Source organism: Halichoerus grypus, chromosome 2 (genome assembly GCF_964656455.1).
Source record: "Halichoerus grypus chromosome 2, mHalGry1.hap1.1, whole genome shotgun sequence".
In the NCBI taxonomy this organism is placed as follows: Eukaryota; Metazoa; Chordata; class Mammalia; order Carnivora; family Phocidae; genus Halichoerus; species Halichoerus grypus.
The window spans coordinates 60250530-60277615 of NC_135713.1; the positions used below are offsets into that span (position 1 = coordinate 60250530).

The following is a 27086-nucleotide window of genomic DNA, read 5'->3' on the forward strand; positions in this document are numbered from 1 at the left end:
CTTGCAGACAAGCCATTCAGGAACCTCACTAGCTTTAAGATTCAGGAGGGCTCATTTTGGCAATGGGAATGCAATTTTTTCCACCTACAAAGATTTGTCAGGTTTTTCTTTTTTTTATTTTCAAATAAATAATGGCTAAACAAGCCACACACCAGATATCTCAAAAGTAAAGTTTTCACAAACAAAACTAAGATGGAAAATTCTAGAAACAGTAGCATTCAAGCACAGAGGAAAGAACAATTTTGGAATCAGGCCAAGCTCGGGTTCAAATGCCAGCTCTACCACTTCACAGCTATGTAGTATTAACTTGGGTCCAAACACACATATCACCTCTGAAACTCAGTTTCCACATGTGAAAAATGGGGATAATAACACCTACCTCACCGGGTTGTCACAAAGCTAATATATATTTTTTTAACAGTTTATTGAGGTAAATGAGTGATTTTTATTTTTTCAGTCTTAGCTATCTGTTTTCCTTTCTCACAGACAGCAGAACCTGGAGGGATTGTATAATGCCTAAAGGCATCTACTATCTTTATTTCTGCTTTTGAAAAGGTACACTAATTCAGCCACATAGACAGGTAATTGGCTCAAGTTCCAACTGGCAATGGGTCCGGTGTGGTAATTTTAAGGAGGACCCTGTCATGCAACTCCAGAGCCCAAGCAAAGTCAAGCAGGCTCTTCAGGCAACCTATTCTCTTCTGAGGCCTTCTTAAAATGGGTTCCCTGAGAGGTATGCAATGTCAAGCAAGAGTCATCTTTGTGATAAACCAAAGATGTAATAAGCAAATAAAACCAACAGGCATTCTTTGAAAACCCAAGGACAAATTAAGTCAACTAAATTGTAGCACTGTTTGGAGACCGGAGGTAGAGAGCAGGAACACTGGTGTTAAAACAGTAATATGTAAAACCAGTGAGTAGACAGGAAGGAAATCTAACACGTTCTTTAATACATGTTTACTTTCCATTCACAAACGGAACAAAACAGAGTAATGATTTGCTAATTCCAAATCAGCTGAGTAAATATTTCATTTTACTGTGTTGTAGACTCTCAATTATATACTAAAGAAAACAAAAACCTAAATAAACAAAATTCCCAATATATCTCTAAAAACAGTATTTGCTCCATTCACATTTCAGTGAATATCATTCAGTATTCCACTGTATTTCAAGGTCCAGTCAAGGCAAAGTTTACATTTTTTCTCTTAAATGATTTTCCCTGGGAGAGAGAAGTCAAAGAACTTTGAACACATTTGGGTTTCTACTTTCAACAAGGTAAGAACCCATATTTCCTCCCACTCACCCCACCTCCAGAGAATTCACAATACTGATACTAAAATATATTGAAAAATGTTTCCCACTGGTCAATTACTTTTAACTGAATGCAATAAGAAGAATCTGCACTTCAATCTGCACTACAATTCTTCCCCTACTTAAATTTCTGGAAAAAACTCATTCGCCCCACTAACAATTAACTTTAAACATTCAAGTAATAAGCATTTCAGAAAAACACACTGCGACTATAATGCAAATATCCATTATTTAGCACCAAGGAGAGTCCATGCAACAACATCTGCCATTTGAAGAACATTTTTGTTAAAGTTACATTGCATGCAGCGAAGCTGCTTTTCCAAAAACAAAATATACATTACACTGGAGCCTCACTGCAAAACCCAATCCCTGGACCCTAAGTGTTGTACCGCCTTTTTATGCACACTCCTGTAACAACTGGATCTTATACTGAATCTACTCTCTAGTTAATTCTGTTAGTGAGGTTCCAGTACAGTTTTCTAAAGAAAGCAATTTGAATCAATAACCACACCAATGCTCCTCAGAATGTTTGCTAATAAGTAAATAAAATACACAATCCCAATATGAAAGAAATTCTCCTCCTTCCTGGTTCCCCCACTCCATTTAGAGACTGTAAACATGAATAGAAAGATAACCTTGAGAACAGTGAAGTCATCCATGCCATCAATAATATCCCTCTAACTCATTTCCTCATTTTACAGTGTTCTCCTAAAACAGGGCAGTCTCCACAGGACACCAGGAATTTAATATCGGTTTTTAAAGATATAATAAACTGTGTGGAATACGCAGTGATGAAAACTGAATATTGCTACTGAAACCATACTTAATTAAATACACGTTTTCTCTAAACAGAACTTCCCCAATAAAGCCGCAAAGTTTTCTGCCTTGGCTCCCCTTAGAATCCATCCCAACAAGTGAGTGCAGTCCAGCCACACTCCTGCTAACAGTTTTTTCCTGAGCAACCCCTCCCCACCCCCAAAAAGTTTTACTTTTATCTGTGGAATTCTCTGCCAGCCTCGGCCTGGAAACCTGGGTGGACCCTGAGGACAGGTGTCAGATCTGGCCTTTGGGAAGTGGCCCAAACCGACAGTTATTGGCAGCATAAAGCTGTGACCTTTAATAAACTTCAATTTGAGATTTTATACAATTAGTAATTCCCTCCCTACTCCTTTTTTGAAGGAGGGAGAGAAAGCATGCCAAAAGGATGAATTTCAAAATAGAAAAATCACCACTTTAATTATGAAACCCTCCCAACTCAACAAAGAACTGTTAAAAGTAGCCAAATGGAAAATGTCAGGGTTTTGTGGGCACATGCACAACTATTAAACATGAGAATCAGAACTTCAAGGTGGGGGGAGGGGAGAATAAAAAGCAGGAGCAGAAAAAGAGGAGTAGAACTGGGCCCAGCCAAAGACCCATTTTCTCTGAGAGGCCCCTCTTGGTACTAACTCCTCCATGTGGGGCACCCAGGCTGAAGAAAAGCAGAGGGTTACACAGAACATTTAGCAGACTTAACATTGGATTAAACACACTACTGCAAGTTTCAACAAATGTTCATGGCATACGTAAAAAACACATTTACAACAAGAAAGAAGAGAGGCACCTGGAGACATCTGACACTGGGCATGCTCTGCAGGCAACTCAGTGCGCACATGCTCTCTACCAGGTTGGCGCAGCCTAGCCACAAAGACCTTGGCACAGAACACTGCAGGATGACAAAAAGGAAGGAAGAGAAGAAGCAGTTAGAGGCCGCAACAAATCACTCCTTCACACAGGCAACTTGAATGTTAGTTGGGCAGGGGATGCACCCTTGGCAGTTTGGAGGTCAGGGATGGTGGTCCTAGACAACTTACTGAAACCCTGGGAGAGGGCCCACTTTCTGTCCTACAGAAAGGAGGCTTCTGCTGCCAACCACTAATTCCTCAGGACACAGTGAACAGAATCAAGAGGGAGAGAGAGAATGTTTAAATGAAAACCCACTAAAGGGAACTGTGAAGGTCTGAATGAGCAACAAGATTAATGGTAAGATTGTGACTATAACAATAAAAATAACCGTTTCTAGTCTTGGAGTCATATAATTATAAATGCCATCATTACATCACCTACTATGTGCCAGGGACTTTAAGTGTGTTTTCTAATTCCCACACCACAGTAAAGAAACGGAGGCTCAGAGGTTAAATCGTTTGCACAAGGACACACAGCAAAGGAGGGGAGAGCCAGAATTTCAAACCTTCGTTAGTCTATTAAACCCACATTAATTCTACAAGACTATGATGCTTCTACTGTAAAAACTTTGATCATCTGAATTTTTATCATGTAGATACAGTTTTGTACTTCCCTAAATAAAATCACAGGACACCTAGAGACATAAGGCAAAAGGAATAAGAGAGATGAGTGATAGATTGATAGATACAGGCAATAAAAGAGCTGATTAAAAACATATCTGATTTTGTAGTGTCATCCACATCTCTGCCTTTCCAAAGGAAAAACTTTGGAATATGATGATTTTAATTTTAGACTTTTTTTTACAAAGTTCATTTGACACAAGTAAGAACTTAAAGGCTTATTTCATTTACCCATTCCCATTCTCTTCTAAAAGCTTGCTGGCTTTAAGGGAATTAAGAAAAAAGAAAAATATAAAAATGAACATATGCATTGTGGCTAGTATTTTTAAGCCATTAGATTATTTATGGTATTCAATAAGTACTTTTTTCTGCAGATCTAAGGTCAATTAGTTTACTACAGCAAAAACAATAACCATGCAAAAAAACATCTTTTTTTAACTGAAGGTGGGTGTTTGGATTTAACCAAAATACTCCAGAAGTCTTAGACTCAACATCATAAACTTGTTTATCCTAGCTATAATTAGGATGGTCAGACATCCTCATTTTCCTTGGACAGTCCAGGTTTACACTTGTTGTCCCAGCATAACTTTCATTCTCAAAAGCATTCTGGTTTGGGAGACAAATTAACTTTCATTCTCAAAAGCATTCTGGTTTGGGAGACAAATTCTGTGGTCATACCAATTATAATATAAACAAAGACAACTATGCTTGACATCAAATAGACCTGGGCTCCTCTCCAGCATCTGCCACTTACTAGTTACATCTCACCTATAATTTAACTAGAGTATTGAGATCACTTACTTATTTATTTATTGTGAAGAAGGCTCCTCGCCCAGCATGGAGCCCAGTGCAGAGCTCGAACTCATAACCCTGAGATTAAGACCTGAGCTGAGATCAAGAGTCAGACGCTTAACCGACTGAGCCACCCAGGCACCCCGAATATTGAGATTATTTAGAAAAGGCATTAAAAGAATCCAAAACCATTGGGGAATCAAATGGAATAAAAAATTAAGCAGCTTTTTGGTAACAACCATACATTTCCAACATGTGCCTTTACTGCAAAGTTTACCATAGCTAATATAGAAATGTATCACTGATCCTCCAGGGATCCATATTTTGTTACCCCAACACTTTCACAGAGTGCCACGAAAGATGCTGAATAAATGTTTGTATAATAATATAAACAGCTGCCATTTATCAAGCTCATTATATGATAGCCAGTTGACAGAGTAAACCCCCACAAAAACTTTTTTCCGCAAAAACTCTTTTAAGAGAGGCATTATTCCATTTTAAAGATGAGGAATCCATGGATCAGTAAAGGAGTGCTTGATTTATTGAAATAGCAGCTTGTTCAAGGAGCAAGAAAACAAGGGCTAACTGATAGTAAAATTAGGACTAGAAGTTAATTCTGCCTGACTCTAAGCAAATCTGTTTTCTTTCCACTAAAACAAACTCTGTCCAGAGATATCTAGCAAATGCTTATTAAAAGAATACTTACATCAGTATGCATCAGAAGCAGATGGGCAGAGAAAAGGCCCAGACACATTATATTTGTATACATTGCTTACATCGATTATTTTAAATTAAATAAATTCCCAACAGCCCCATAGTTCAACTTTAAGTTTCCTTTTTGGAATCTTTGTAATTATCCAAATCACAGAATCACTCAGATCTGAGAATGGAGTTTAAGGATTACACCTGGATTCAACAACTGATACCAAATTAACACCAAAGTTCACCTGCAAATTAATTTTCATTTATTCCACAGAAACAGGTTCCCTCTTCAAAATTTAATATGTATTTGACTCAAACAGTAAAACTATGAAGGCATAAGAATACTATACCCTGATTAGATTCTGGTAATGCCTTGGGATCCAAAACTTAAAAAAAAAGGGGGACACATTTTCATATTTAATAAAGCAAAGAATCATATAGAACTGGAAGACAATTTAGTCTGCACTTCCACCCCTGATTTTAGAAGAAACTAAAGAAGAAAAATAATGATCTTCCCAAAGTTTCCTAACCATCTAATGACCTAATACTTAAAAATATATGGAAAACAACATAAAGAAAATCTTCTGAAAACTTAGTTTCAAAATAGTAGCCATTTATTACAAATGTTTTTAAAAGCTTGATATTGAAATTGTATATTCAGGAAAAGATAAGAACCCCCTCAAGATCTAATTTCCAAGAATTTATAATATCTATGAAAGACACTGTGGGGTACAGAGAGTGATGCCAGTATTTATTAAAGGTATTAGAACTTCTTTACTTTCATACTCAATTCCTTGAAGCTAAGAAACCAACCACAGTGCTGAAAAATAGTCTTTACACAACACAAAATGCCACTCTAGGAAATACACCCATCTTTTTATAAGGATGTACCTGCTAGTAGTCTAAACAAGGCTCCTCTTAAGTGTAATGGACCAAGAAGACATTGATCTAACTTGAAAATAATGGATAAAAATAAAAGTTCCACATTCATCAACCTAAGAGCATTAAAATGCAGCTAGGACCACAGCAGTAACTGATTCTTGAAACTTCTAACTTTAAATTTAGGGACCTGGTTGGAAATCAATGTTGACTTGTAGAATAACTATTATCTATCATTCTTTAACAGTATAATGTAAAGATTTTGTCATATCAGCTATATTCACAAGGTAGACTATTTTGTTTTTTTGTGTTTTTTTTTTAAAGATAACTGGTCTCTCTTTAAACTTGAGGAACACTATCTCATTATTAAAATATGTCTCAAAAACTTACCCTAACACTGTGGGTATTTACCAATTTTAACAAATGCTTATTGACCTACTTATTAAGCCAACAACAATACCAACTAAGCCTCTTTCCTCTTGAGACTTCAGCCTCGAGCTCAAGAGAAACCCACGGGGGTCACAATGGGGACACTTAAGAGAGGGCTCTCAGGGGTAGAAAACCCCCAAGAAATGTTTGCTCTGATTTCACATTTAGCTACTTGTAATGACTAGTATTCTAATTTAGAATTATTCATAAGGAATAAGAAATGCTTCACACAGTGTTCTAATATTAACAGCAAATACCCAATTAGATTGATTATATTTGCAGGTTCTACGGCCAAAGAAAATAGCATTAGTCAAGGAAACTGATAGTGTTCATTAATTTTGGCATACCCACTGTACAATCAAAAACCAGAATCAGGGCCACCATGCTGAGAAACACTATAAGTCAGTAAAGACAAGAAGAATAATAGCTTTTGGCATTTTTCAAAAGCAAAAAGTTATTAAAAGAGGTAGAAGAGAAATGTCCTAGGCTCTCTTCCTATTGCCATAGGAACCACAAATCAAAAGGAAAAAGTGGTTGCAGGCACCTTGTCTTCTAATTGGCTGGCTTGAAGGAGAACTCACAAAAGCTTACTTTGGTCTGTTTTCTAGATGGAATTGTTTTGAATATCCTGCCCTGATTCCTTCTCAAAGAGGCAATTCTTTTAAAAGCTACCCAAAGAGGTATTTTATGTCAATCTCTCTCTAATGTCACTCTGATTCAGAAATATGCCCTATTTTCTATATATTTATAAATATAAATTTAGGGGTTTCCTATAAATCCCCCTAATTGTTTTCTTTAAACCACCTCCCACAGAATCACTACCAGCCTCATCTAACTCTTGTCATCGTGTTTGAGATAACTGAGTGGCTTAAACACTATTCCATTCAACAAACAACTTATCTGAACTTACATCTGCAGACAGAAAAGCAATTAAGACATTCTCTCTTGTCCAGGAGTTCATAGGAGGGAATTTTGAGAATGTGCAGTGTAACACACACACACACACAGACACACACACACACACCCCACCCAATTTTGAGAATGTGCAGTGTAACACACACACACACACACACACACCACCCAAAGAAGGAGGATGCCTGAACTACGCCATAAAGGATGAGTAGGAGGCAGCCAGGGTAAAAAGAGAAAGACATTCCAGGCAGAATAATAGCATAAGCAAAGCCAGAGAGCTAAGAAATGGCACATCCTACTCAGGGATCTGCAATTAATTTAGCATTACTAAAGTATTTCAGTATGAGATGGGGAAAGCTGAGAGGCCAAATCACAGAGGTCTTTCATAAACCACTCTATCAAACTTGGGACTTCATCCTATAGACAACAGCTCTTATACTGTGTGCTATATATATAGCTCACCAGTAAACAACCAATCCTTCCCAAGTGTGCAGTCCAATTTATCATCAACATGCCCAAGAGCTTTTTTCAGCAACTCAGCATACATACTGTTTCAACCATATCTGTCAAAGGGATAGAAGCAGGTCATGCAACATATTGGCAAGGGTTAGGGTGAGGTTCTTAGACTAAAAGTCAGGGACAAAGCAAAATATCAAGCCAAAGCCAAGCCAACTCAAGCCAGCATCAAAGAAAGATCCTTGGCAGTTGGAGAGAAGCATGTTGAAGAGAAGTTAGAAACGGAAGTCTCTTGGAGAATCTAACAAGACAGCCTCTCATTTTTATTGTACAACCAATACAAATTTCTTTCAGCCAGGCTACAAAGAGTAGATACAAGGGCCGGCACTTACCTTTGGAAGTACATGTCTAAAGTCAATTTTCATGCCCAGTCTAGGTTCTTTTTTTTTTTTTCCAATAAAACTTCCACCATGCCCTACCGATAGGATAGGATATAAAACAAACAGTGCCATGATAATGAAATGGAGGCTACCAAATAACAGAAGAAGTGAAATAGAAGGTCCATTTTATGGTTACTATTTGGCCATAACACTCTCCACTGGGAATCTCTATCCAGGAGTGGGGATTTGGTCCTGAAGAATCATACAACAGATAGGCTCAAGGAGATTATGTAACTCCAGCTCTCTAAACCTGGGTGTGCAAGCTACAGAGTATCCATTCTTTTAGCTGGAGGCTGTCTTCACCTCAAAGCAAATAAAGCAAATATAAAAATTCATCCAAAAAAAAAAAATCATCCAAATCAGGAACTACTCCTATTGTGTCTGAATTCTCAGACTGTTGCTTTTCAAGAAGCAGCAGTGGTGTAATGAAAATAGAGCCACAGAAAGCTTTTAAAAGCATCCCCTAAGATTGAGAACCTAGGCTTCTGCTGTTAAAATGTTTGACGGCAACCTATAAGAGCAAACTCTCACCAAAAAACTGTACTGCTTTTAAAACCAAGAACCATAATACAATAATCAGGTTGCAGAATAAAAGTTAATACACAATTTAAAGGCATTCTCCAAAGCCTTTTAAAGAACTGAATACCAGTCCAGTGCCTCTGTGTATGAAAGACTTTCTTTTCTTTATAATGGTATTTTATTATAGCAGAATTTGATGGTAACCATGTGACATATAACCACGGCAACCATGTGACATATAACCAAGAAAGTTACTGCTTTAATTCTTAGCAACTATAGAGTAGAACTACAGATTTGTAGACAATATACCACAGAGCATTTTCAGGCTGGGATATATGTTCAAAGAAGAAAAGTGTATGGGGAACAGGAGGCAGTGGAAGGAGGAAGGAAAAAAGAAGGGTAAGAGTGAGGAAAACTGATACTATCTGCAAGTTTTCGAGCTTCAAACGTCACTAAATAGGAATAAAATCAGGACTCAAAGCCAGAGCCCAAACTTTCCTTAAACCCTATAATAATTTAAAAGACAAATCTTCCAATGTCCAATTACCTCATTTTGAATGATTATCTAAGATGAGATACCAGAACCTGAAGCTAATAAAATTAAAATGGATCTTTGCAGTTATCTTTGGTAGACGAATGAAGGTAATTTTTCTTTTTGAATATTTATCCATTCACATTTTCGAATTTTTCTCCAATGACTATCTAGTACTTATAATTGTTTAATAATATTACAATGCATAATTCTAAGTGATGCTTTAATTATATAAATAATTATATAAGTTGTTATACATTATAAATAGTAACTTGACAACTTAAATAAAAACAAATTCTTTTCCCAAAAATTAGTTGAGTCCATTTTAAACAACTGCAGTTTAAAATGTGTCAAGATGCTGGAATCCTAGAAACATATTTTACCTAGTGACCCTCAAAAATAGCAGTAAATCTCAAAGTGGTTAACACCTTAGTCCTGAGTAACTCCAAATGAAAAAAATATCCTTGTCCACTTTACAACTACCACCCAGGATCCAAAAATGTCACCAGGTTTTTCAGAGCTCTCACAGAAGCTACTGGAATGGAGGATTAGAAAAATGGGGGTGGGGGAGCAAAATCTCTATTCTAAGCAGCATGACAGAGAACAGGATGTAACAAAATAAACCTATTTCCGGCAGAGCCACATGGGTCCTCGGTTGTACCAGGCCCAGTCTGAGATTCAGCTGCCAAAAAGGAACAGATTCCCCCAGCAAGCTCCAGGTCAGATCAGTCTGAACCCAATCCCGAAAGGGTTTACCAAGATCCACAAATCCTGAGACTGGAGAGAATTAAACAGTTAAATTAAGTACATCTGAGCCTTTGTCAATTAGCATCTGCAGTCCAAAGAGGAAGGTTATTCAGAACTAGGGGAGACCACTAAACTACAAGCTTAACCTCATTTTCAATGAAAACAATAAATTAAAATGAAAGTTTACAAAAAAGGATAAACTGGAAGGGGGATGCACATTCATATTTCAGCATGCCTACTGTGCGCCACACACTGTACAACTATTGTGGTCTCATTAACTCTCACACCACCTCCGGCCAGACTGGTACCTTAGCTTTAAAGAGGAAGAAACTGAGGACCAGACAGCAAATAACTTGCTGTCTGGTCAAAAGCAGCAGATTTGCAATTCTGACTCCAATATCCTTACTTTCTTCCCTAAATTATACTGCCTCTCATTTCCTTTGCTTGACATTAAACTCCCTTGAGCAGCAATTTCTTCTCATCTATTTACAAATTCTATCTACTTGTCACCCATCTATATTGCTGATGGGAGTGTAATAGGTACAACCTCTCCTGTTCAACTTATCAATACATACTCAATACTTGAAAAACATGCACATCACTGACTCAGTAATTCAAGGGCAGGAAATTATACTAGGGAAAGAAATAAAGACATGTCCAAAAATACAGCTAAGAAGATGTTTATCATTCACATCAGTCATAACAGCAAAGGAAAAAAAGGCCCAACAATAGAGATTGGTTATACAAATTATAGATCCTCCAGAAGACAGAATGTTATGTGTCCACCAAATAAAAAACACGTTGTAAGAGTATATTTACTGACCCAGAAGGAAGTTTACAATATACGGAAAGTTACAATACACTGAAAAAGTTCAAGAAACATTAAGTGAATAAAGGCTACAAATCAGGACTTTCATTATGATCCTACATTTTTATTTAATAAAACATAAAATATATATAAAATACCAGAATTAAATACAGGTGATGTTTAGTTTACTTTTTATTGGGGGGGGTCTACTATAGATTTTCAGATCAGCTGACAGAAAATGGGCAACACAGTACTCAGGTTTCTCAATCCTCTCTCCTCCAGGCCACCTCAAAACAGAGTAACTGGCACTTCCACACTGTTCCTTAAGGATCTGGTCATAACAAATTGTCCCTGATTTTAGTCTATTCCCCTTCATTGAAGGTGGAGAACAGATGGGGTTAAGCTAGGTATCAGAATTTGGTTGCACTGTGAGGTGACAAAGACACTAACCTAAATTCATTCCAATGCCCAAGGCTTCTAGATAGCTGAGGGTACTTAGCCAGAAAACTCTTAGGTACTGGTGTTCTGTCTTATGAGGATGCCACTTCCAAATATCTGACAATCCATACTCCATACTGCATGACACCTGAGAGGACTTCCAGGTGAGAGAACTAAAAATTCACCTTGTGTTTTAGACATCATCTGAGAATTGAGGGACATCTGATCTCATTATCTATACCAGAGCACTAGGCCCCACTCTTGAGTTAATCCAACTTCCTGTTCCTTGCTATTCCAGAGACAGGCCCTGGCTCGAACCCTTCCTAGTCCTTCTACCAACTCTCATGAGTCAAAAAACTTAAGAGTTCAGAAAGAGAATTTCTGAACATGTCTGCACAGGATCTGATTGACCTACGATACACTCAATCAAAATCCTTGCCCTACTTTCATGTGAGAGAGTACAAAGTTTGCCATGATTTTAAAAGAACATGAGTACAGAAAGTGAAAACTTTTTTTCTCTGATATAATGGATATTCTCATTTTTTCTAGGAAGAGATACCACTTTCAGGAAGATGTCTTGACTTCTATCTACTCACAGAGGGTCTGACTCAATTACAGTCAGACCACATTACAATCTTATTCTAACTGTTCATTTTAAACTGATTATTCATTCAAAAAGGCTTACTGAGCATGCCAGTACACTAAATGCTTCGATAGACAACACAAGAATTCTCAAGACCAAATACTGTGATATTAAAATTGTTTCTGGAAATAAAGCTATACTATTTCCCAGTTCACTAAAGAAAACAGTTAAGTTCCTAAAAGAAGTATAAAATATTTTAAAGAAATGCAGTTTCACTGCTTTCAAGAGTATTAAAACTTAAACCCTACTAAGGGTATTTTAAAAAACACCAAAATACCAAAAATAAAAAAACTTCCAAAGACTTTCAAGCTTCCACCATGCTTCCTTTTCATTATTAGCTCTGAACAAGCATCTATGGAATGAAAGTTGATCCTACAAAGAAACCTTTTGAATTCAAACCTTACACCATTTAAACAAGCCCTCTAATATTTTCGAAACCCTGCTCATTTCTCAAATATATACTTATTTTCAGAGACCTAACAAGCCCCTATCCCAAAGAAGCACACATTCCAAGCTGGTAGTCTCAATCTTTAAAATTTTATACATACACAAACACATTCAACTGTATGTTGACTTATTTAGAAAACAATGGTAATCAAAATTTTGCTTCTTTAGCTGGGAATAGCCTGAAAAGTGAGTTGTCAAAGCCAACATTTTATAAAAGGTACATTTTATCATCCCTTAATTAAATTTATAGCAAACTTTACCCTTGCTCTACTTTCTCATATAGCCCATTGTCCTCATATCCTAGGCTGACCTTGGTTTCAAATAAGAATGAAGTTGTGTGCCTCACAATCCACTGGGCTCTGCGAACAAATAAATCTGTCTTTCAGCCAGGGGCTAAGGCTGCCTGAGCAAGGGACTCCTGCTGCTTGCTGCACAGCCAGGATGTCTTTGATTCCCTTCACACTGTCTGTCTCCTGCAGGCAACTGGGTAAAGGAGAGTTCTCACCGCTTGAAGCCAGAGATTTCATTATATTCTGGAGCTTTCTGAAAGGGACTCTACAGAGCATTCTGTCCATCTTCTTAAAATGCTTTTCTAGCCCAGGTCCTCTAAATCTCTCACATTGTGCTCTTCGTGTGCATCCCCTTGAAAGCATCTAGTCTCGACAGCAGATAATTACTGCTAAACACATGCTACAGTAAGGTCAACCTGCAAGTTTCAGACTCTTTTTGGAGGAGTACATATGAACATGGGTAGACTGTAACACTCTGGAAGTCTTCACACAAAGGAAGCAATGAAGTCTAAGATGGAAAGCCCAAATATATATTTAAGAGATACTGGACTTCTTTGTCAAAAAACACTGTTCAACTTCACTATTTTAATAACTTTATGAATGACTCAGCTATAAGCCATCAGCCAAGATGTTCTACAAAGCACAGAACACAGATGTCGCCATCATAATAAATTTTTCATTAACTCTGAGAAAATACAGAATTGAGAGGAGGATCAGAAGACAAATCTCATAGGGACATTTCCTACTGTGTTTAAGAGGAAAAATAATCCACGAGCCACATTTCTCTATTTTTTTAAGCCACATTTCTTTTCATTGATGAGTTAAAATTCTACAAATAAACAACAGAAACAGCTACCAAGACTGTGAGTGAAAAGAAAAAAGCCTGAAAGGGTGATATTACTATTACTTTGAAAATAATCAAATTCATAAACCAAAAACTGGTCTATAAAACCACAGGAAAATCTTAAAGTAGCAAGTCTTCTTTTAAAAATTGTACTTTACTGGGGCACCTGGGTGGCTCAGTTGTTAAGCGTTTGTCTTCAGCTCAGGTCATTATCCCAGGGTCCTGGGAAGCCTGCTTCTCCCTCTCCCACTCCCCCTGCTTGTGTTCCCTCTCTCGCTGTGTCTCTCTCTGTCAAATAAATAAATAAAATCTTAAAAAAAAAAAAAAATTGTACTTTATTTCCAGGGGCGCCTGGCTGGTTCAGTTGGTAGAGCATGCAACTCTTGATCTCAGGGTTGTAAGTTCGAGCCCCATGTTGGGTATAGAAATTACTTAAAAATAAAATCTTCAGGGGGCACCTGGGTGGCTGAATCAGTTAAGCCTCTGACTCTTGATTTCGGCTCAGGTCATGATCTCAGGATTGTGAGACTGAGCTCCAGGTCAGGCTCTGCACTGAATGTGCAACCTGCTTAAGATTCTTTCTCTCCCTCTCCCTCTGCACATCTCCCCCTGCCCCCACGCTTGTGCATTCAAGCTCTCCCTAAAAAATATAAAATAAATCTCTTTAAAATAAATAAATAAAATAATAAAATCTTTAAATAAAAAATTAAAAATGAAAGCAAAAATTATACTTCATTTCCAAATAAACTTTCATTTCCATAATAATTTATAAAAAATAGAGTAATTTACAAGCAATTGGTAAGGGAATTTACCAATTTACAGTGTAATGTTTTTAAATCCTTACAGTGCCTGTACATAGTAGGAACTCAATAAATATTTGTTAAGTTATCAAATAATTAACATGGAAAGTCCAGAAAGTTTACATGCAGAGCAAAAACTTGATTCAGGGGCCAGAGAAGAATATGTTATAATTTTAATGGGTTGATGGTAGACACTTGTTTTTTGGCCACATCGCCTAATTACAGTGATTGATTCAGGAGTGGGCACATGTTCTAAATTCGAATTCCAGGAAGCCACAAGAAAAGAGATTCTTTTCCCACTGAGCTTGAACATATCAGGATGAAAGTCAGAGCTACTGATGCCTTCATGCTACCACAAGGGAAAGAGTGGAGCTGGTTACCAGAAGATACCACTTTTTAGTCTGAGAAAGAAACCTAAATCCACACCTACCTCTAGATTTTCCAAATTACAAATTCCTTGTTTTGGCTTAAGCCAGTTTTAAGTTGGCTTTTCTGCCACTTTAACTAGAAAAATCATAACAAACCTTAAATATTTAGTTCAAATTCAACAGGCAAAACTCAAAAAAGGTATTTGATATGGCTGAAGTTATAAAGACACAGTATTCTGCTGGTGAAACATTCTTAAATTCTTTTTTTCTTTCCTAAGAAATCACTTTATTCTACTGATAAACAAAGGTATTCAAAACTAAATGTTCCAAGAATATCTCATTCATGCTCTACCACAGATACTAGAGAAAGAAAAACCTACATAATAGGATAAACTAATCAAAACTCTCAGAAGACTGTACAAAGAAGGCACAACAGAAAAAAAGAGTCCTGATTTTCCAATGAGCTCTGAAACCCAACACTGAGAAACCTGACCCACATCTTTATAGGCACTTCATTTCAAATAAGCAATGAGAATGGCATTACCAAGTACAAACACCAAATAAATAAAAAACCTTAGGGAAAGAAAGACGTTTATCATCTAAAAATACAAAATTCCTGCAAACGGCTACAAAGAACACTACTATTACAAGCAGAGACTAATCTGTGCCCCTCCTCTAACAACTAACCTTAGTCTCTGCATTTTTATGTAACTTTATTCCTTCATTCATCTTATTTCCCTGCATTTATTTTTCCTTTCATCTTCATTTTCCCATTTATTTTGTTTTTATCTTCCTACATTACAGGTGTCAATGTAATCATTCAAATTGGGGGGGGGATAAAGTAAGGTTTAAGTATATACTAACAGTAGCAAAAGCCATTACATATCTGAAGTGAGAAAAAGGAGAAAGTTGAAAATAAACTATAGGAATAATACTCTAAAACTGATTGTCAATACCATAAAATGTGTCATCATTGTCCTTGGCAAAACTGACAACTACATGCAGGCATTCCTGCAGCCAGCTTACAGCTTCACCATCTACCACCAATAAATTATGCAGTTTTAACTCGGAAAAATGTACATGCATAAGAGTCCTATGTTTCTTCAAGAATCAGCTACTTGGAAAGGATAGAGAGTATCACAAAAATAAGAAAGCACCATGACACAGTGGAAAGAGCATGGGTTGTACTTTGTTTTGTTTTTTAATTGATACAGAAATACACTGAACCTGAATCCAACAAACCTCTGGACTTAACTACCAATTTGCAAGAAATCCCAAGAAGAGATTATATAGACCTAATGAGAATGTAATCAGCAAAATCCAAAATTCATAAAGTTACACAGAACAAAAGCCCAATTCTTCAATAAATACATGGCTAGAGAAAAAGATGGGAGAGGCAATTTTTACAGATTAAAAAGATTTAAGAGGCTATCAACTATATGGAAAGTGTGAACCAAGTCTGGCTCCTGAATTGAAAAAAACCAATTATTAAAAAAACATTTATGAGAAAAACAAGACAAATTCAATAGAGAGCAAATACAATATGCCTGACCAAACTCCTCAAAACTGTCATTATCATCAAAAACAAAATCTGAGAAACTGACACAGCCAAGAAGAGCCTAAGGGCACATGACAACCAAATGCAAGGCAGAATCCTGGATGGGATCCTGGAGTGGAAAAAGGACATGAGGTAAAAAACCAAGGATATCTGTATAAACCAGGGGCTGTAGTTAATAATAAAACATCAATATTAACCACACTGATGTAAGATGTTAACAATGGGGGAAATTGAAGGGGGAGGAAGAATATACCTGCTCAATTTTTCTGTAAACCTAAAGTTGTCCTAAAAAATTAAGTTTATTAATTTAAAAGTTATTTATGAGACAAGTAGGCAAATATTAATACTATTTGATAGCAAGGTAGCAACTGGTAATGTTTTAGGTATAATAATGGAATTGTGTGCTGTGTGTATGTATGTCTTTTTCATAATCTTTTGCTTTGTTTTTAAGTCCTCATCTTTTACAGATACACACCGAACTATTCGTGGATAAATGGATAAAGACAAAAAGTAGATTACAGGAACATTTCCCAAGGTTTAGTATTCAAGGTGATTTTTGGTGGTACATAAAGGTGTTTTAATGTTTAGTAGCCATATGTTTAATTTAAGTATATGTTATAAAAAAACACATAACTAGCACATCAAACCCATGATTTCGTAGATTTTAATTGCTTACGGTAGGTTTTCCCTCTGAAAAAATTTACTGAGGTGAGGTTAAGATCCCAGATCCAACACTATGTGACCTTAAATAAGTCAACTATTTGGAGGGCTAGAGAGGAACGGCTGGCTACATTAAAGCAGGCACCCAATAAATATTAGCTCCTATGTTATTGATAAAAGCCAATCTAAAATTCCAACAAAGAAGTCATATACCAGTAGAAAAGACTGGAACTGAAGAGAATGAGGTAAGCCTGGAATGGAGGAGGCAAGAAAGTACGAGAACTTACAAAGGCAGCCTGGGCAAGGGTAGTCAAGGCTTTTCTTGGCCTTCTCTTCTCCATCTCCCCAAGTACTTAGAATATGCTGCTGCCCACCTATTAGAGCCTAGAGGCCTTGCTGCTCCTGGGCCTTTGGCTCTTGAGAGTCCAACTACCACCGAACACTCCCCTAACTAAGGTGATAACAAGAGGTACAGCTTCTAAAATCATCAGAAGAGTTTTTCTTTTCTTTCCCCAGGTAGTGAGGAGAAAGAACACAAGGCTTTGTAGAGATAGACAGATGAAAAATATAGATAAAATCGCTATGTAACCTTGAGGAAAAAAAAAAAAATCCCTTCTCCAGTCTCCATTTCCTCACATGCTAAAATGTAGAAAATAAGCCTACCTTTCATTCAAAGTTACAGAAGGTTAAAAGGAATAGTAGATGTAAATCTAGCATTTAACAAGTGCTAGTTCCCTCCCTCATTACTTTGGCAGGAAGATAGAGAACTCTTGGTGAATACAAGAAGTTGGGATGAAATGCACAAAAATAGTCAAGAATAGCTCTTGGATTCCATAGGTTTTGAACCAAAATAAAGGAGGAGAAGCATTCTGGGGTCAGAAAGTTTGGGAAATGCTGGGAAACAAATTATTAAAATGACAATTATCAAGTCCATTTCCAAGAGGAGATTATATGAGGAATTTACCAAATTTACTTGACCTAAAGAAGCAAATAGTGATCCTATTAGTCACTGACACACACACACACACACACACACACACACACACACACGGAAAAGTGGGAGGAGGAAAAGAAAAAAAAGAATTAGTAGTTACAGCAGTTGACAACTCCTTCAAAATGACAGCTGAAGTATTAGCAAAATAATCTGGACAGATTAGAAGTCAATGACAGGTTTAAAAATGGGCCAAGAGGCAGAGAGGGAAAGTAGGGATGCTTTTTGACCTCCTGAAAGGAGTTTCTAATGATGGCAGTTTAAACTTCAGGATCAAGCGGCGCCTGGGTGGCTCAGTCTTTAAGCGTCTGCCTTCGGCTCAGGTCATGATCCCAGGGTCCTGGGATCGAGCCCCGCATTGGGCTCCCTGCTCAGCAGGAAGCCTGCTTCTCCCTCTCCCACTCCCCCTGCTTGTGTTCTCTCTCTCGTTATGTATCTGTCAAATAAATAAATAAAATCTTTAAAAAATAAAAAATAAACTTCAGGATCAAGTCATTTAAAATTAAGAGATGATACTGAAACTGAAAATGCCAGGCATTTAAGGAACAAATGTATATATATTTTTTTAAGATTTTATTTATTTATTTCACAGACAGAGAGCACAAGTAGGCAGAGTGGCAGGCAGAGGGAGAGGGAGAAGCAGGCTCTCCGCTGAGCAGGGAGCCGGATGTGGGGCTCGATCCCAGGACCCCAGGATCATGACCTGAGCCCGAAGGCAGCCGCTTAACCAACTGAACCACCCAGGTGCCCCCAAATGTATTCATTTTTAAAGTAAATATAAACTTCTGATACAAGACGGTAATTCTTATTTGCCCTCCCAAATTCATTCCCTCATTCAACTGGGCAGCTGTAGGGCATGCACTGTACTAGATGCTGGAAATATGCTATGAGCTGAATATGACATGACAGACATGATCCTTGTCCCCACAGACATTACTTTCTAATCAAGGAGCTGTCTAGTGGGGGATTATGCAATACATTTATTAATTACAATTATGTTAAGAGCAGTGAAGGGAAAGAATGGAGTGCTGTAAGAATATGACAAGGGAATATAACCTGTAGGGGTATCTAGGGGACCCAGACACAACCCCTGAAGAACTGATGCTTGAGCTCAGCTCTAAAGGACAAACAAGGGTTAATAAGCAAGAAAGGAGGACAGGGTGAAGCCTTCCAGATAACAAATAACAGATGACAATGCTTGCTAGGTCAAGGCATTGGAGGAAGGGGTGGGGGAATGACTATGACTAAGTGCAGAAAGCTAGAGTGGAAAAAACAAAAACAGGCAAGACTTCGGAGGGAAATAGAGGTGTGAAGGTTGGGATTTCTGATTGGTGCAACTGACATCATGAAAGAAATGTCAAAATAAAAGACAATGTACATTGGTACTGGAAACCTGGCTAGGCTGCCCTCCACATATATAAGACATTTCAAGGAATTTCTATAAAATACAAAAAAAGAAAAAACTAGAGTAGAAATAGGGTTCACTGAATGTAAACACAGAAAAGCCTACCTAAAAAGTGAATGGAATTCCCAGTAGAACCTCACCTCCTAGCTCAAAGAAGGCTAATAGGAGTGAGGGTCCTTGAAGCAATGAATGAGGCCAAACATGACAGATCCCTAAGTACTTCATAAAGAGGATCTGGAGCCAGGGTCTGGCCAGAGCAGGGACTGGCTTAAGCTTGCCACAGACAGTACACTGGGTAAAGCAAATACTTCTGCAGCTGGATTCTACCAAAAATGGCCATTTTGTTCACAAAAAGGCAACACTGTCCCAGCCACAACAAACTCAGAAGTTCCTCACCCTGGTGACTTCCTTCCGCCACATTCCCCCAAAGCATCTGGATTTATTTTTTTTTTAATATTTTATTTATTCATTCGCGACACAGAGATAGAGAGAGAGAGAGAGAGAGCAGGGGGAGAGGCAGAGGGAGAAGCAGGCTCCCCACTGAGCCAGGAGCCGGACCTGGGACTCCATCCCAGGACCCTGGAGACCCTGGACTCATGACCCGAGCCGAAGGCAGATGCTTAACCATCTGAGCCACCCAGGCGCCCCAAGCACCTGGATTTAAATCAACAGAGTACAACTACAGCTATTCCACACATTTCCCTTCTTTCACAAAAGAAACATAAATAGCCACAAACATCAGAATATATCCAATATCACTAGTAATTCCAGAAATAACTTGTTAAATTCTTCAACCAAATTGGTATTATTTTTTAATTATTAATATTCTAAAATGGCATAAACATGGAGAAAACAGCACTATTATAGAGAGAATTTGGTCTGTTGTGTCAAGTTCATATAAGTAACAGAAAGTGGGTAAACTTTTGGCCATATAAAATACACGTTCTTAAAAATGTGTATATCTTTTTATTTTTTTATTTATTTATTTGACAGAGAGACACAGCGAGAGAGGGAACACAAGCAGAGAGAGTGGGAGAGGGAGAAGGAGACTTCCCACTGAGCAGGGAGCCCGATGCGGGGCTCGATCCCAGGACCCCGGGACCATGACCTGAGCCGAAGGCAGACACCTAACGACTGAGCCACCCAGGCACCCCAAAAATGTGTATATCCTTTGACCCATCAATTCCGCCCCTTAGAAATTATCCCAAGATAATACTCACAGATGTGTTCAGAGATTAAACTACAAGAAAGAACAACCCAGCTTTAAGTTGCTATAAATTAGGGGCACCTAGGTGGCTCAGTCATTGGGCGTCTACCTTCGGCTTGGAACATGATCCCAGGGTCCTGGGATTGAGCCCCACATCGGGCTTCCTGCTCCGCGGGAAGCCTGCTTCTCCCTCTCCCACTCCCTCTGTTTGTGTTCCCTCTCTAGCTGTGTCTCTCTGTGTCAAATAAATAAATAAAATCTTTTTTAAGAAGTTGCTATAAATTAGAAATAATTTTAAAAAAAGAATTTAGGGCGCCTGGGTGGCTCAGATGGTTAAGCATCTGCCTTCGGCTCAGGTCATGATCCCAGGGTCCTGGGATCGAGTCCCGCATCGGGCTCTCTGCTCCTTGAGAGCCTGCTTCTCCCTCTGCATCTCTCTCTCTCTGTCTCTCATGAATAAATAAATAAAATTTTTAAAAAAAAAAAAGAATTTAAATGTCTAATAAAGGAATAGTTTAACTAGTTAGCCATTTCCACATTCATATATACAAGGCACCCCTTCAAAATATTATAAAAGAAATAGAAAATGGTTCAGAAAAATGCCACAAATATTGTTGAGTTTTAAAAACAGTTTGCATGGGCGCCTGGGTGGCTCAGTCGTTAAGTGTCTGCCTTCCGCTCAGGTCATGATCCCAGGGTCCTGGGATCGAGCCCCGCATCGGGCTCCCTGCTCAGAAGGAAGCCTGCTTCTCCCTCTCCCACTCCCCCCTCGTGTCCCCTCTCTCCCTGTGTCTCTGTCAAATAAATAAATAAAATCTTTAAAATAAATAAATAAAAGCAGTTTGCAGGGGCACCTGGGTGGCTCAGTTGGCTAAGTGTCCGACTCTTTGATTTCGGCTCAGGTCATGATCTCAGGGTTGTGAGATTTAGTCCTGCATCAGGCTCACCCTGGGTGTGGAGCCTACACAAGAATCTCCCTCTCCCAGGGTGCCTGGGTGGCTCAGTCGTTAAGCGTCTGCCTTCAGCTCAGGTCATGATCCCGGGGTCCTGGGATCCAGCCCCACATCGGGCTCCCTGCTCAGTGGGAAGCCTGCTTCTCCCTCTCCCACTCTCTCTGCTTGTGTTCCCTCTCTCCCTCTGTCTCTATCAAATAAATAAAAATCTTAAAAAAAAAGAATGAAAAAAAAGAATCTCCCTCTCCCTCTCCCCCATCCCAGGTCACACGCATGCTCTCTCTCTCAAAAAAAGAAAATTAAATAAATAAATAAAAGCAGTTTGCAAAACGATTTTATGTGTGAAAAATATATATGAAACATACATAAAAGAAAAACTATGTATATGAAGGAAGGGAAATACACCAAATATTAACAGTCATCAGGGGAAGTTTTGATTCTTTTTGTTTCTTATTTTACATTATTTTTATTTTGAATTTTTCTATAATAAACATGGTTAACTCTGTAAAAACAAAACATAAGCTTCTTATGTTCATATGTTCTTCAAAATTTTTCAATAGTTTTTTAATGTATGTGTAAATAACAGGACTGAGCTAAGTGGATAACCATATGGGGGAAAAATGAATCTTGATCCCTAGCTCAACCATAAAAAAACAATTATTTTAAGATGGTAAAGCCATGGGGCGCGTGGGTGGCTCAGTTGTTAAGCATCTGCCTTCGGCTCAGGTCATGATCTCAGGGTCCTGGGATCGAGCCCCACATTGGCTCCCTGCTCAGTGGGAAGCCTGCTTCTCCCTCTCCCACTCCCCCTGCTTGTGCTCTTTCTCTTGCTGTCTCTGTCAAAAAAAAAAAAAAAGATGGTAAAGCCATAAAGTTGTGAGTAGACTATCTTTAAGACCTTAGAGTAGGCAAAATTTCTTAAATGGGACACAAAAACCAGTAACAATGAAAGAAAAACCTGAGTAATTCGATTTTGTAAGCATTAGACCCTCTGTCCATCAAAAGACAACATTAAGACACTGAAAAAGCAAGCCACAGAACAGATGTCTGCAGTATGTGTATCTGACAAAGAACTTGTTTCCTGACTACTATAAAGAATTCCCACAAATCAAAATAAAAAGATAACTCAATTTTTTAAAAGGGTCAAAAGATTTGAATGGATACTTCTCTAAAGACAGTATCTAAAAGGCACATGAAAAAATGATCAACATCATTAGTCATCAAGAAAATGTAAATTATAGGAGGGCCTGGGTGGCTCATGTCAGTTAAGCGGCTGCCTTCGGCTCAGGTCATGATCCCAGTGTCCTGGAATTGAGTCCCACATCAGGCTCCTTGCTAACAGCAGAGAGCCTCCTTCTCCCTCTCCCTCTGCCTGCCACTGCCTACTTGTGCTATCTCTCTGTCAAATAAATAAATAAAAATCTTTAAAAAAAGGAAAATGTAAATTATAACCACAATGAGACACTACTTCACACATATAAGAATGGCTAAAACTGTCTGACAATGCCAAGTGCTGACAAGGCTATAAAAGAAACTGAAACTCTCATATATTGTGGGGCAAGTCATAAGAATGTACAACCACTATGGGAAAAGATCTGGCAGTTACTTGGAAAAACTAAACATTCAACTACACTCTATGCCAGCAATTCCACTCCTAGGTATACCCAAGAGAAAAGAAATGTCCAAAAAAAATTTGAACACAAATGTTCACACAAGCTTTATTCATAAGTCAAACACTGGAAACAATCCAAACAATCCAAATATTCTTCAGCAGGAGAATGAATAAACAAAACATTTTAACTGCCAGATCTTGTAATGTAATAGTGCTAAGCAATGGAAAGGAATGAAAAACTGATTCAACAAGAATAAATCTCAAAAACATTACACTGGGTAAAATAAGCTAAACAGAGAGTGCTTGCAGTATATGCATACTATACAATTAACCTATATGAAATTCGACAACACACACAACTAATTTATAATTACAGAAAACAGGTTACCTGAGGCCAGGGATGGAGGTGGGGGAACTGCAAAGGGAAGTGAGAGAATTTTTTTTGTGGGGGGGGGGGAGGTTAGCTCTCAAATCTCAAGCACTACACTTAAAATGAGTACATTTTACTGCATGTAAACTACCATAGTCATAGATACCACTACACACTTACTGGAATGGCTAAAATTAAAAGGACTAGCAAGGGCGCCTGGGTGGCTCAGTCAGTTAAGCATCTGCCTTCGGCTCAGGTCATGATCCCAGGGTCCTGGGATCCAGCCCCGCATTGGGTTCCCTGCTCCCTGCTCCGCGGGAAGCCTGCTTCTCCCTCTCCCACTCCCCCTGCTTGTGTTTGTTCCCTCTCTCGCTGTATCTCTGTCAAATAAATAAATAAATAATCTTAAAAAATAAAATAAAATAAAATAAAATAAAATAAAATAAAATAAAATAAAAGGACTAGCAAAACGAAGTGACTGGAACTTCGCACATTAGAGGTGGGGGTGTAAATTGGCCCAAGCACTTGGAAAACAGTTTAGCAGTATCTACTGAAGCTGAACATATGCCTATCCTATGACCCAGTAATTCCACTCCTGGTTTTTTATAACCGACAGAATCAAGTGCTTATGTCCACCTTAGAAATGTTATATAGCAGCCAAAGATTGGAAACGATCCAACTAATTCATCAACAGTAAAATAATCAAAGCATGGACTATATATACAATTGAATAATGCACAGGGAAAAAGACCTGTTACAACAAAATGGGTGAATTTCATAGATGTAATAGCAAGCAGAGGGGAAAAAAAACCACAAAAGTATAAGCTGTATGATTCCATTTATACAAAATTCAAAAATAGGGCTCTGTCATTCAGCATCTGCCTTCGGCTCAGGTCATGATCCCAGGGTCCTGGGATCCCTGCATCTCCCTCTCCCACTCCCCCTGCTTGTGTTCCTGCTCTGGCTATCTCTCTGTCAAATAATTAAAATCTTTAAAAAAAAAAATCCAAAAACAGTCATGACTAACCTACAGTGAAAAAGACCAGAATAAACCTTTGGGAGGGTTACTGACTTGGTGAGGCATAGACAGACATGAGGAAGCCCTCAAGGTGCTCTGGAAGTGTTCTATATCTTGATTTGGGTAGTGGTTACACAGAGGTCTGTTTCCATAGGTAAAAATTCATTCAGCTGTACACTTAAGATTTGTGTTCTATACTATATGTAAGTTACAAAAACAAACAAACGTATATACAAATACCCTTTAAGCCAATCTTTGTTCACCCTTTGAAGCCGAAGCTTATTACACAGAATCCAGATATGGCTTGTCAGCCTGAGTCACTCTGACTCCCAGTCTTGTCACTTACATGCTCTCCAGGTCTATCTCCCTTAGACTGCCTAAGCTGGTGGTGCCACTAAATATCTAGAGTAATAGCATTGGCAATGGAACTGGATCAAGTCATGCCCCAATTGGACAGGGAAGATGTCCAAAATACTTACTAACAACATAGATGGTTTTAATATAGGTGTGATTTTAAGTGTACCGGACAGTCCCATGTTAACTCATTATCCTTTGGATTAACTTCTTGCAGAGATTCTGGGGGGAATTAAATAAAGCAGCCAACTCTCTAAAAATAAGTATATAGCGTTGCTAATATTTTTGCCTGGAAATTGAGCTCTATAATTAAGAAAAAAAATCACAATATACTCACTTCATACACAACTTTCAGAAATAAAGCCAGAGTTAGATTTTTTGACAAAAGATGCTATTGGCATATTACAAAACTAAACTTTACACAGTGACAATGCAAGAAACTATTACTACTGTCTTCCAGAATTAACCAATAAATTATGAAAACATGTGGTTAACTTCCAGAAACCAACTTATGAATGCAAAGCTTTTTAAAAACGGGACTTCATGTTTTAATAGAGTTTGATTTACATTCTCGTCAATACATACACACACATACTCTTATCCAACAATACAATCTAACCACTCTACATTTTAAAATGTCTCATTTTCTCCTCTCTGCACCATCTGTTACTATCCTGTATTCCCCTGGAATATTCCAACAGTCTACGGATTGGTCTCCCTGCTACAATACATATTCTAAACCGATTGCCAGCGTGATCTTTCTAAAGCACAGATCTTGCTCAAGCTTTCAGTCACCTCTCCTCTCAAATCCCATCTCCCACCCTCACACCCCACCTCCAATCCTGCAGGATCACACAAGCTCAGAAGCTTGTAAGGGCCAGACAGATAAAAACAGATTTACAGGGGCTATAGGGACCAGGAAAGCACAAGCCCTGACTCTAATAAAAGGCAGCCACTCCTCAGCTCCAATTTTCAGACAAACCAGAAATCAGTGTTTTGATAAAAAATGTCTCAACTTTTTTTTAGATTTTATTTATTTATTTGAGAGAGAACGCAGGCGGGGGGGGCAGAGGGAGAGGGATAAGCAGCACCCCCCCCCCCCCCCCGCTGAGTAGGGAGCCCGCCCCCGCGGGGCTCATTCCCAGGACCCTGGGATCATGACCCCAGCCAAGGCAGACGCTTAACCGACTGAGCCGCCCAGGTGCCCCCATATCTCAATTTTTTAAATCTATGCAGACCAAAGAAAATATATCTGTGAAGCTCGATCCATATAGGCTACTAGTTCATAACTTAGGACCTAAAGGATAAAGTTCAAAATCTGGTTATAATCTATCTTTGCAAATTTATCTACTTCAATCCCACCACACAAGTTATACTCCAGTATTTTTCACAGAACTGCCCGAAAGGCACTACACAGCATTGCCTGCCTGCCAGCCATCGTTCACCTGTTTACCTTTGCTAAGAAAGCCCTCCCCTTCCCCAATTCATCCATATTCATGTCTAACTTCTGCTCAGGCCTCTAAGGGTGAATAAAACATTGTATGTCTACCTCTCATGATCCCTACCAGTTTTCACACTGTACTATAGTTTTTTATGTAAAAGACTGTAAGCTTCTGGAAGCAAGGTACATATCTGATTTTGTTCTATACTCCCCACATAACCAAAGAGTACCTGTTTGAGTACATGCTCAATAATGAATGAAGTTATTTACCTGGCTATTTACATAACAATTTATATCTCAACTTGTAAGTTTTACAAGTTTTACACACCAATATGGTCCCTTAGATTTTGAAAATCAAAAGGCTAAAAAGTTTAGAAAAATATCCAATATTAAATTTGAATCAGAACTAATATGATCTCATGGTTCTTTTTAAATAGACTCTTTAGTTCTATCTACTGAAAGGGTCTAGAAGCAATGACAACCCAACAACAAGGCTTCTAAATACCATTCCCCACTAAATACCATTCCCCACTAAAAGGAATCAGAGCTTCTTGGAGAAATGGCTGATGCCTGTAATGCAGAGAAAGTAAAAAGCCAAGAAACACACAAAGACTGATGGGATCATATCAAAAGGAAGCAGGGCACTACCTTGAAGGGGCTCTCATTAGCCAAATCTGGGACAATGTGAACACCAATAAAGACTCTGATTATTGGGGCACCTGGGTGGCTCAGGGGGTTAAGCGTCCAACTCTTGGTTTCATCTCGGATCATGGTCTCGGGGTGGTGGGATTGAGCCCCGCCTCAGGCTCCGTGCT

At 38.4% G+C, this 27086-nt stretch overlaps 1 protein-coding gene across 10 annotated transcripts in view; it reads right to left on the reverse strand.

Annotated features, from left to right (window-relative positions):
• Positions 1–27086, reverse strand: part of FBXW11 (F-box and WD repeat domain containing 11) — a 122178-nt gene that overhangs the window by 79611 nt on the left and 15481 nt on the right. For 7 of the 10 annotated variants that reach the window (XM_036120308.2, XM_036120304.2, XM_036120312.2 and 4 more), the window contains one exon: positions 2915–3016. The exons of the other annotated variants lie outside the window; for them this stretch is intronic. In XM_036120308.2, the coding sequence (XP_035976201.1) occupies positions 2915–3016 (102 nt within the window). The remainder of the gene's footprint in view (positions 1–2914; positions 3017–27086) is intronic. 10 annotated transcript variants of the gene reach the window in all.